Source organism: Hakea prostrata, chromosome 8 (genome assembly GCF_041222555.1).
Source record: "Hakea prostrata isolate BN-2017 chromosome 8, UWA_Hpros_2, whole genome shotgun sequence".
Lineage (NCBI taxonomy): Eukaryota > Viridiplantae > Streptophyta > Magnoliopsida > Proteales > Proteaceae > Hakea > Hakea prostrata.
Genome location: NC_142607.1, coordinates 40,956,067 through 40,968,693, shown reverse-complemented (window position 1 = coordinate 40,968,693; position 12,627 = coordinate 40,956,067). Strand labels below are relative to the sequence as shown.

General features: G+C 38.6%; 1 protein-coding gene across 1 annotated transcript in view; it reads right to left on the bottom strand.

Annotated features, from left to right (window-relative positions):
• The window catches only part of LOC149007896 (WPP domain-interacting tail-anchored protein 1-like), a 30,122-nt gene that overhangs the window by 7,938 nt on the left and 9,557 nt on the right, over positions 1-12,627 (bottom strand). Inside the window, 1 exon segment of the mRNA XM_089167527.1 lies at positions 6,867-7,055. Within this exon segment, the coding sequence (XP_089023653.1) occupies positions 6,867-7,055 (189 nt within the window).

The following is a 12,627-nucleotide window of genomic DNA, read 5'->3' as shown; positions in this document are numbered from 1 at the left end:
CTTGATACAACGTCACCTTAACATCCCACCTTGAGATAAGGCTAGTCAGCCATCCATTGGGCCAACCACTCACAGTTGGCTATTCTAATCAATTGTCGCTTAGGTACCTACACTTTAGGGGGAGGAAAAAGGCAGCATGGCTAATAATGAATGATTAGTGGCTGATCAATGATATAAGAAAGTGAATGATCAATGACTGACTAGTGATACAAAGATGTAAGCATTTAGCCAGACAACTACACTTAGAAATATAGAATGCAACAAAAGAGAAGGCATGAGTTTGAAAAACACAGCTGAAGAAAAAAGGGTTGGTTCTACATTGTTAAAAATAACAATTGCAGCAGTCATGAATCATGATTAAAGTTATAACTTCTGGGACTTGCTGACCTGACTACAGGGCCTTGATAAGTAAAACAAGAAAAGATGGGTTAACAGGTCTAGGTGTTTAGAAAGTCATCATCAGATTCTGGTGCTTCACCTTCACAGCCAGGGGTCTTCGGATTGAACCAATGAGGATGATCAATTCCCACTCAGTCGTGAACCCCGGGGTTTATGACTGTTTTAGGCAAGTTCCCAGTGTCGAATTTCTCATCCCTCTTCAAGACAATCTCCTAAGTCTAGTAATCTCTTCTTGTAAGTGCGTCTCAGATGTTTCTTCAGATAATCTCCCAGCTGGGAAGACTGTTTGAAGGCCCTCACCGCCATAGCCTTGGCCTCCTCAACCTATTTAATCTACTTTTACAACTTCACAACTTCAGTGAGATCAAATTCTTGAGCTCCGAGGCGATCAACTGCATTGGTGCTTATCTTCCTCTTGTCATGAACCATGGCCACTTCAGCTTCAAGTTGTTGTTGGACTCCTTCGTCCTTTTGTTGTCCTTAGACATGTTCTATAGACTCCCATAAGGACCTTACCTCCATGTCCAGCTCCAGTTTGGCAACTATCAACTTTCTGACATCCTTGGCCAACATATCATGCCTTATTAAGGCCTCAGTGGCAAAGTTCCGCTAACTAGCCAGCAATTTGCATAGACCAGAAAGAGTTAAAGCAATAAAAGAAAATTGGAAATAAGAAATCAAAGGAAAAGGCTGAACAAGGAGACTTATGCCTAGACGGCATTGCTAAATTCTTGGCTGGCCATTTCTGCCAACTTCCTCCCATCCTCTAGGAGGTGGCGTGCAGGGCCCATAACTTCCCCAATGGGGTAATGTCCATGTTAGCATGCCCAAACTACAGGGACTATTATGGAACAAAAGGAGTTGTCTCTGACTCTGGAATGGGTTGGGAGACAGTACATCTGGAACAAAAATAAGTGAGGGGCTCCCCCTCCTGACGAGGGGCTGCAGTTACTCCCCAAGAAGCCTTCTCAATGGAAGCCACCTCGGCCTCTTCAGCAACCCTCCACACCTCAGTCTGCTGGGGCAGTGGTGGGGGTGGGGAAATGGTCTTCAACAGGAGATGGAGAGATCTGATCATTCTCCCCTCATCGAGGAGTCTTCCTTTGGTGGGAAGAGGAACCTTCCTCCTTAAATCTTTTCTTCTTGGCCTTCTTTTTCTTGGAGGCCTCTTCAGCCGCACTTCTCTGGGCCTCCTCTTCTTCCTTCTTCCTTCTTCCTGCTTTTTGCTTCCTCGATCTCTCTCCTTAGCCAAGCCTCCTCCTTTTTCTATTTTTGCCTCTCCCTATTCAACAGAGAGGCTTGCCTCATCTACTCATAAGAAACCTCAACAAAAACTGCAAGAAAAAGAAAACAAGTAAGCTAGAATCCAAATAAGCCTGATCATGATTAGTTACACGAGATGTTAAGAGAATCACCTAGAAGGAGGTCAAAGTGAGTGAGAATGTTTTCATCCTCCATTGGCTTTGCATTTATAAGCCTACCCTGGAGGAATATGTTCCAGGTCTTCTAGTCCACAGGTCTCAATTTTGGAACTTTATTGGGATGTTTTAGATGTTGAGTAGAGATCTCAGCCCAGCGACTACAAAAGTTTGGGTTGGGGATGAGTAAAAGAAAAAGGAAGGCTTCCAATGCTTGTTGGAGCCAGGCGTTGAGCCTTCAATGAAAATGTTGTGCTTTTTCCAAACTTCATTTTGAAAGGTCCTTTTTGCTGCTTGAGCATTTCCTGGACATAGATCCAGAAGCATTTGACAGATCCAACTATTGGGGGTGATCTGGCTATGGTTGATTTGCTACTTGCTAGTGATCAAGGATAGCTTGGGCCTAGTCACTAAGAGTAACCCTAAAATAGTGGATAAGAGCTTGCTCATACACCATAACCTCCCTTGGTCGGGATTGGTGGCACACTAAATGGGGCTAAGAAGCTAAAACTAGCATTTTCAGGGAACTTATATGTTCCGATTAGTTCCTCAAGCTTGCTAGCATTAACAGAGGCCAAGAACCACTCGTGACCAGTGGAATTCTCATCAAAGGTTGACTTATTGTCAGTAGAAATGGGGTTGTATGGCATGACATGTTCATCAACCACGCATAGAACAGTGGTGGTCCAGTTGAACTCACTCTCATCATCAATGGCAGCCTGAACACTACTATAGTCCCTGAGAACGAAGGAAGGACCACGGTAGCTTGGGAGGATATTTGGGGTAGATTACTTAAGAGTATCAGAAGAAGAAGCTTGAGAAATGTCAGGCCTCACAGAAGCAAAGGGGTGGATTCCTTAATGTCCGGTTCTATGGGTTTCTAGTTAGTTGGTATTTTGGGACACTTTTAGACAAAGAAGATACAGAAAAAGGAAACACAAGGACAGTGAAGGAACCGAAATACAGAGAAAAAAAAATAATGTAAACTACTACTGACAATGAATGAAAGCAAAGCAGAAGATGAAGCAACAAAGGAAGTTAAAGAGGAGAAACAAGGACTTACTGGTTTAGAACACTTGAAGAAGGTTGAAACCAACAAGAATGACACTGGTGGCAGGTAAGTTGGCTAGAAACTTGAGTTGCAGAAGGCTCAATAGCAATAGAAGGCAAAGTAAAGAGGCAAACTATTCATTTTGTCCTATTTATCATTACTGAAGAAATTCTTCAAAATCCAAATGGACGGTTAAGATTTTCTTAGATGAACGAATGAGATTGGAAGACCCCTCTTATGCCTGAGTAGCAATTATGGGGGTCCACATGGATCCCATTGGTTGGAAGATCAAAGGAACGTTGGATTGTGCCTTCTCTAACTTGACGTTCCACATGCTTCACGTACAACAATGGTAGGGACACATGGCATGTTTGGAATGGTAACAGTGATCGAGCTAACAAACATTCAGTTGCATTGAAGGCTCTTTCATATTCCCCAATCAATGAATATTGGAAGACACGTCTTGGGAAGAACAAGGGTTAAGGCTCAGGAGCCTAAGCCTAATCAGCTGCCTGGCCAGGTATTTCATTAGTAGTCTGACCAGCCACTTTTCAAATCCTCCCAATTATTCTAACAGTCAGTGGTCATCCTCGATCAGTTGACTGAGTGAAGTGATCCAATACTCTCTTGGTTAGCCAACCTGATCAGAAGGTTAAGGGGCTATTGCCCAGTCGTCAGTTCAATCGGTCCAGCTGACGAATCATCACTAACTTGTCTGAACATTGACCAGACCTAGTCCAGCTAACTCGACCATGGGCCATTTGATGCATAAGCTACAAGGCCAGACAACAGATCAGGTGAGAGTCACGCGCATGGCATGTAAATGTGATCTGGCACACCTTTTCGCTATCAAAGTTACCTTTTGTGACCAAAGTGATCAAACGGTGATGAGCAGTGTTGACTAGGCCATGTCCAATGAAGGCTGATTTTGCAACTTTGCATAAAACCTAAACCCTAACAGTGAGTAGCAATATTTGAGATCAATTCCAAGCAATGATACACACTCAAAAAACTCTCTATGCTCACTATTACTATACACTTTTCCACTGATTGCTTATTGTCTGACTTTATCATCGTAGGCAGTCCGCAGATGATCCTGATTGGCCCACTGTGACTCTTGTCTATGGATCTTAGCAGGTTCTAGGTCTGAATCGATCCTAATCAATCCAGTTCCATTAAACATCAATCAACTAGAAGGTTTGGCCGGGGATCAAATTGTTCAGGCAATTTTAGCAACAACACCTTCCTTTTATAAGTCAACTTTGTAACCTTTTCTATTTATTTCCCCACTGAGGGAAGGGGAAAGCTAGATTGAATCATTATGTTCCTGTTTTGCTACTGCAATTTGGTGTTCTCAATGCTTGTGTGAGACCTTCTCGAGCATATACTGATTCTAACTGGTAGTTGTTCAAATCTAGCTGTTGGTGCTTTGGTATTTCAAGTTTTGATTGTAGAATCACTCCTCAATTCCCTTACAAGCCTGCTGCCTGCTGCCTTGGTAAGGCAGTAACCCCCATGATGCAGATCAAGCATCAAATTGGAATATTTTCCTTTGAAATCAACCTAGGGCTGATAGATAAGGGTGTTGGGCACTTGGTTTATAGATTTCTCTGGTCATGGGCATATATAATAGGCCCAAAAGTTCAACATATAGCCAAGTACGAAAATAGGTGATTTAGTTAGTTTAATTGCCTAATTGTATAAATCTTACCCAACATATGTTATAAGGAAAGAATACTCTAAATCAATCTAAGTCAGTTAGGAGTTCCAGATCAAAATAAAAATCCTTTTCTTTGTTTATTAGTAGTTCCTTACTTTTTCGTTCCCCGTTAGCACTCCTAATCTTTTGTTACGAACAACCTATCCTTGATGTAGCCCTAGATTAAAGAGGTTCAACTAGGGGCTTGCTTTCCAGTATCTTAACTCAAAAAGTAAGGTACCATTTAAGAGTTTCAGGTAATTGATTGGGATACATAAGAACATATGTTATGGTGTTTGGATAGATTTGAAGTGATTGTTTGGATAGATTTGAAGTGATTTTAAGTAATTGGGTGTATGGATGGATGGGGAGGGTTCTTGAGACACGGGATGAGAAGCTACTGGAATGAGTTGAAACTTGAAGAAGGACCGGGGGGTGGTGATGCTATGTCGTTGTACCTCACTCAAACTAGGACTCAATATTTGAAACTAACTCCAAAATAGACTAAAGGGAAGGCCAAACCCAATCCTTAACTAATTAAGTAACCTAAATTGACTAGAAAATTGAAATAATAAAGGATATAGATATAAAATAGGACTCCAACTAAACTAATGAACAAAGTCACATGTTCCTACTTTGTACCCATATTTTAGGCTCATCAAACTGATCAATTACAAAATAAACCCATAGAATCAAAGGCCAAATATATATATTTTCCAACCTAGACTGTTCCTAAGAAAAGAAGCCCAATTTGGGGATGATTCTGAATTAATCCCACTTAATGGAAGGCAACTGATTCAGATTATTAGTAAAGTTATTCTTAGTTTTGATTCCTTTTCTGGGTGTTTGATATGCCAACAATGTTTTGCAATTTGGTAGGCCCAAGATTGAAGAAACATTTCAGTTCTTGATGAAGTCAAATCAGATCTTTGCTATGGCTGAAAGGGCAGCCTTCTATAACTCGATCTCCACTCAAACAAAAGCTTTACAATGCTCCCTAATCCAAGTATCTGGTAGCCTACATTCCATTCCCCTTTCATATCACATTTTTGCTATTTTCCTGAATGTTTGGACTTCCCAAGACATCCAAAATTCAAGGTCAGATCTACAACAATCTAACCATTAGATCTGCCTACACTTTAGGCACGCCATTCTCCCATAATAATGACCTAAGACCTCAGTTTGACTCCATTCTAATCCAATTTCAAGAAATAGGAACTTTCTTGAATTTTTGTTCTTCCTAATACTCCCGAAACAAGCACGCACTCCCAATTTACCCATCCAAACCCCATCAAGCTTGGAGGTTCACATCCTTATATTACTTTCTAAATTCTCTCCAAGTTTTATCCTATCCCAACACCTATAAAACCCAGTTTCCCATCTCAAGGAATTTATCTCATATCTCCCATAGGATGGGCTAAGTATCACTGAAATCCTAAATATCATTTAAGGGCACATGACTTTTTAACCTTATGGTCCTCAACTAAACCTTCTCCCTTGAACCCAACCTATCCACCCCATATGAATTGGTTCTCTTAACTGGCCCTCATTCAATTGAGGCTACATCACTCCATCCCTTTCCCATCACCTATTCTGTTTATATATTTTCTTGAATATTTCTGAATTTTTAGACTTCCCAAGACATTCAAATTCAAGGACACATCTGCACCAATCTAACTGACAAATCTATTCAAACTTTAGGCACACCATCCTCCCAACCCTAATGACTTTAGATCCTAATTTGACTAGCTAATTTCAAGACATAAATATTTTCTTGAACTTTCATACTCCATAAAGTCCCAACAAGAAACTTTATAAGTTGTAGTTTGGCCATCCAAACCCAACCAAAATTAAAGGGTCATATCCCTATATTATTATTACCTACATCCCCTCCAAATTTCAACCCATTCTAACACCCAGAGATCTCAATTTTCCATCTCAAGGAATTTATCCCATATCTCCCATGGGTTCGATATTGTTGATACTCTGTTGGAATCTGACTCTTCTCCCTTGAAACCAAACCAATCCATCCTTTACCGTTGGTTTCATCCCATTACAGCCTTATCACAATTCACAAAAGCCCCCAATAGCCCATAACTGAAATTTTAAGAAAGCCTTTCCTAGTTCAATTTGAGTTGGTTCTCTTAACAGATCTTGGTTAACTGGCCCTAATTCATTTGAGGCTACATCATACATTGCGGCTGTGCCCAATTAAATTCCTAATCCTAAAAAGGTAACTGCCCAGGCTTTAGTTTCAATGGGCCTCTGAACACCATTATAAAACATATGATAAACCTACCTGGAAAGCAGTAGCAGAAGATTCCATGACTTCGCCTTTGGATTCTTTTGTAGAACTTGTGGAAATCAAATCATTGTCAGGAAATGAAGGTTTATTAGCTTCGTTCCCTTGGTTACTCTCTCTTATAGGAACACCTTGAGTTCGCAATAACTTCACTAAATTTTTGTTCTCATTTGTTAATGAAGATATCTGCACATACAAACCATTTTACATTTCAGTTGAAAGAAAGAAAAACAAATGCAAAGGCAACTAACAAATAAAACAGAAGAGTGCAATATCATTATTGACAGTCTTCACATTTAAAATATAATTCTCCACTATCAGTGTCTCCTTACTTTCTAGGAAGACATTTTAAAATTTTAAATGCAAATTATCTAACATTTATTGAGGACAAGATACAAAGAAGAACAAATTAATCCATTTATAAAAGAGCATAGTATATATAAATGAAATTAGAAGAGCACAACATATATATTTTTCACATCAAATTTGGGAAGCAGCCTTTGGAACAATTGCTAACTGGCTCTATCTCAGCATATCTGAAGGTGTTTATAAAAGGCTTTCAAAACTGCTGGCATTCATAAATGTTTACATATGGTGGTTGAGGGCAGGGGCGGACCCAAGATTGAATATTGGGGGGGCTGAAGAATGAAAGTCTAGATTGGGGAAGCACAAATGCTTTTTCGCCGCACATATTGTGTGGGCCCTTATAGGACCCATTGGGAGTCCCACCTATGAATTATTTTATTATATTAAGGAATATACTCACATATATTTGTGGGGCCCACACATATTTGACAAAAATAGGTAAATTATGATAATGATATTTTTTTCAACAAGATATAAGTAAATTAAAGTATCAATACAAAAAAAATACACATGACTCCCAACCCTAAAAAGTCAGATGTAAACCAAATTCTTTTTAGATAAGAGATGCAAACCAATGGTAGTTAGTTACTACCTTACTAATTGTAAACGTTTTATTTACAATATAAAATCAAATATAAAAAATTGCAGAAGAAATAAAGAAACAAAGAATATAAAATCAAATAAAGAATAACAAGAAAAAAAATGAAAAAAATATAAACAATAAATAAATTGAGAAAAAGAAAGAGTACCTAATTGTGGAGAAATTTTTTTTTCCAAATTTTCCTTAACTCACGCTTATAAGAAGGGAAGAAGAATAAATATGAAGTAAAGAGGAGAGAGGAGAGATGAGAGACATGAGAGGATAAATAGGGATTGAGGAGTTAGTTTCTAATTAAGAATTACATTTTGAATTTCTAATAAGATTTTTTATCAAAAATTTCCTTTAACCCACGTTTATAGAAAGAAAAGAGAATAAATAGGAAGAAAAGATGTGAGAGAGAAGAAAGGGGAGAATAAATAGGGAATGAGGAATTAGTTTTTAACTAGGGATGATAATTATACCCATTATTTTACCTTTAGAAATTGTTCTCAATATTGAGGGGGGGGGGCAAATAGTGACATTTCACATGTGAGAAGAGAAAAAAACTGAAAAAAATAAAGAAAATTAATATAAAAAGTGAAAAACTAATGGAAAAAGAAAGTTAAAAATCCAGGGGGGGGGCATGGCCTCCCTCGGTCCCTTAGTGGGTCCGCCCTTGGATGAGGGAGATTCAGCAATGTTGATCAAGTAGATGGCAGTTGGAGATGTTCTCAATTAGAAGAAATGCTAGGTCCCTTTTAAAGCTCAAGCTTTTGGGAAAACAGTTATAACATGTTAGGCAGGAAGTCTCTAACCCTGGAAAGCATCTTCCCCCCCTTACCCCCCATAACACACGCCACACACACACAATATATATATATATATATATATATATATATATATATATATATATATATATATATATATATATATATATATATATATATATATTATATATGTATATATTGTGTAAATTTGTGATTTTCTTTGTTCAGATTCTTGTTCACGTGACATGATTATGCTATTGTTTTGATTATATTTTCTATTTTTAATGTGGGAATCTTGCTACATAAGTTTTGGGAGTTTTTAGAAAGCATAGTTTCTATTTTGGTGGTAGTTTCTATTTTCAAAACTTTCTATTTTAGGAGTTAGGAAGTTACTAAAGCTGTAATATTTTGTTTCCTTCTTCTAGAGGACAATTACTTGCCTCTCAAGTTGTATTAGATTCATTAGAAGCTATAAATAAAAGTGCTCTGTGATTCGAGACTCTTTAGCTAAGAATCACAGATCTTTTCTACTGGTTCTTCATCTCTCTTCTCTTCTTCTTCTTCTCTCTTTTCTCTGTTCAAGTTCAACTGCTATTTAGATTGTTTAAAGCTTGTTTTCCAACATGGCATCAGAGTTTTTTTGAATCAAAATAGTGTTCTCAATATTCTCTTCTGAAAAAAAAAATTCTTCTGTTTCCTTGGTGTGCAGCCACCTAATGCTGTATATTATGGACTATTAGATCAAATATTCATGTGAACTGATCTTCTCTACCTATTACCTTACTCTTACACGTTCCAGAACTTGAATACCTTTGTTACCTCTTTTTTTCTCTTATTCTGTCCTGAGGTTGCAGAATTTTTTTTTGTGTTCTTTTTACTTTAAGTTTTGGAAAACTGATTTGAGTGATATCTACCTCAGTTTAATGTCTTCACTTACACGTGACTCAATCATGAGTATGGCTGAATCAAAAGGATCTCAAGGAGGTCATGTAAACGTTCAAATTACATCTATCAAGCTCAAAGGTAGTTCTAATTACTTGTTGTGGTCACAAGCGGTTCGGGTGTACATACTTGCAAAAGGTAAGCTTAAGTTCATTGAGGATGAACCTCCTGCTGAGATTGACAAATCTTATTTTAGTTGGATCCAAGATGATGCAATCATCAAAATTTGGATGTGGAATAGTATGGAACCTGATATTGCAGCGAATGTTATGTTCCATAAGATTGCAAAGGGAATATGGGATGATTTGCACGAGACTTATTCCCAAGCTAAAAATATGACTCGGATTTTTAGTATTTATGAAAAGCTATTTCAATTTCAGCAAGCTGACAAGTCTCTGCAGGATTATTACAACTCCTTTAAAGGCATGATGGAGGAGTTGAATGTCTTTCAACCTCTCACCACTGATATAGAGAAGCTTAAGTCCCAACGGAATGAATTTTTTGTGTCTAAGTTTCTTGCAGGATTGAACCCTGAACTGAAATCTGTCAAAGGACATCTTCTTGCTGGTAAGCATGTCTCTAATCTTAGTAAAGCATATTCTAGACTTCAACGTATTGCCTTGCCTGAAGGGAGTTTTCCAAAAAACAGTTCTAAAGGAGAAAATTCAGCCTTCACTACCTCTTATGGAAGGGGACGTGGTCGTGGTTCAGGGGGAGCTAGTAGGTCTTCTGGAGGTCGTGGTGTTCAACTGTCTGATAAGACATCTCCACTTTGTACTTATTGCGGTAAAACAGGGCACTTAGTGGAAGCTTGTTGGGCCAAACATGGAAAACCAGAGTGGGCCAAGCACCTTGCCAATCATGCCGTTTCTGATGGTGGTACTGATACTGTAGCAAACAACGATAGTGGTTCTGGATCTTCTTTAGAGGACTTGTCTAAGACTCTAAGAGATGATGTAAGCCAAATCCTTCGCTGATTGCAAAATATTGAAACTGGCGCTTCCACATCCACTAGTACTTCTGCTGCCACACTTTCTCATGCAGGTAACACAGCACTTCTCACTTCTACTCCCACCCCTTGGATCATCGATTCAGGGGCCTCTTCCCATATGACTGGTAAGTCATCACTTTTTAGCTCTTTTTCTAAATCTACCACTAAAAATTCTGTTGTCATAGCTAATGGGACTTCCACACCTATTCTAGGCTCTGGAAGTGTTTCTCCTACACCTTCTCTTACTTTATCATCCGTACTTCACGTTGCTAACTTTCCTTTTAACGTATTATCTGTTAGTCAATTAACTAAAGCACTAAACTGCTCTGTGACTTTTACTCCCACTTATTGTGTTTTCCAAGACCTTCACACGAGGAAGACGATTGGTGGAGGGTGTGAAAGGAACGGACTCTACTATCTGGACTATGCTACCCCTATTACGGCTCTTTCTGATGATTGTGTAGATTCTCTCCAGTGGCACTGTCGTTTAGGCCATATGTCTTTACCTAGATTAAAATTTTTATTTCCTTCTTTTAAATAAGTGTCTAGATTAAATTGTGAAGCGTGTGAGTTAGGGAAGCATCATCGTGCCACCTATCCTCCACACTCTATCTCTCGTAGTGAGTCCTTATTTTCTCTTGTTCATTCCGATATTTGGGGCCCATATAGAATTAGTAATAGGCGTGGTTTTTTATATTTTGTTACTTTTGTGGACGATTTCTCCCGTCTTACATGGTTGTATGTTTTAAAGGATCGGACAGAGTTCTTAACTACATTTAAAAGTTTTATTCATGAAATTCGGACTCAATTTTCTCTTCCTATTAAAATTTTTCGGTCTGATAATGTTTTAGAATATGTGCAACATGATATATCTAACTTGTGTGATTCTCTTGGAATGATTCTCTTGGAATGATTCATCAAACCAGTTGTTCATTCACTCCCCAACAAAATGGAGTGGCTGAACGCAAAAACCATCACCTCTTGGAGGTTGCACGCACTATTTTGATTCAGATGAATGCTCCAAAGAGTTACTGGTGTGATGCAATTTTGACTGCTGGTCATTTAATTAACCGCATGCCTATGCCTTTGCTTTCTGAAAAATCTCTTTTTTCAATTGTTTTTCCCAATAGAGAACCGTTTTCAGTTCCACCCAAAATTTTTGGTTGTGTGTGTTTTGTTCACATACCACATCCTTTGGATAAACTTTCCCCCCGTTCTATTAAGTGTATTTTTCTTGGGTACTCACACACTCAAAAAGGTTTTCGCTGTTATGATCCGGTTCTTCGCAAACAATTTACAAGTGCGGATGTGACCTTTTTTGAAGACACTCCTTATTATCTAAGTCAATCTGTGTCTGTTGAAAACTGTGTTTTAGATGATACTCCTCCTATTCCCTCTTTAGTTCCTTCCACTAGCAATGTTCTTCTACAGGTTTATCAGCGAAGACATAAGTTGCCAGAACATATTGTGGATAGTAGAGTTCCTCCTACAAATATTAGCGGCTCTCCTTTAGTGGAGCCTGAAGCTGGCCCTATGGATGTTCCTTCTTCATCCTCTCCACCGGCGGATTCTTCTAGTGGAGATCCCACTCTGCCTTCAGATGACTTACAATTGCTTTAAGGAAAGGTACTCGTACAAGCACTTTACACTCTAACATTGTTTATCTTGTTTCCAATTTTGTTTCTACCTCTCATCTCCCTCCTAGCTTTCGTTGCCTTGCTTTGTCTATGTCTGCCGTTCATATTCCAACCCATCATACCGAAGCTCTTAAAATTCCTGGTTGGAAAGCTGCTATGGATGTGGAAATGGATGCTTTACATTCTCGTCATATATGGTCTTTAGTCAACTTACCTCCTGGGAAAGATGTGGTCCGCTGTCGATGGGTGTATACTATTAAGTACCATTCTGATGGTACGGTTGAAAGGCTTAAGGCCCGCTTGGTGGCTAAGGGCTATACACAAACATATGGTGTAGATTATTTTGAGACATTTTCTCCTGTGGCAAGACTTAATTCTATCCGTGTCTTGATATCTTTGGCTGTGAATTATGATTGGACTCTTTTTCAGTTTGACATAAAAAATGCATTCTTATATGGTGATCTTCATGAAGAAG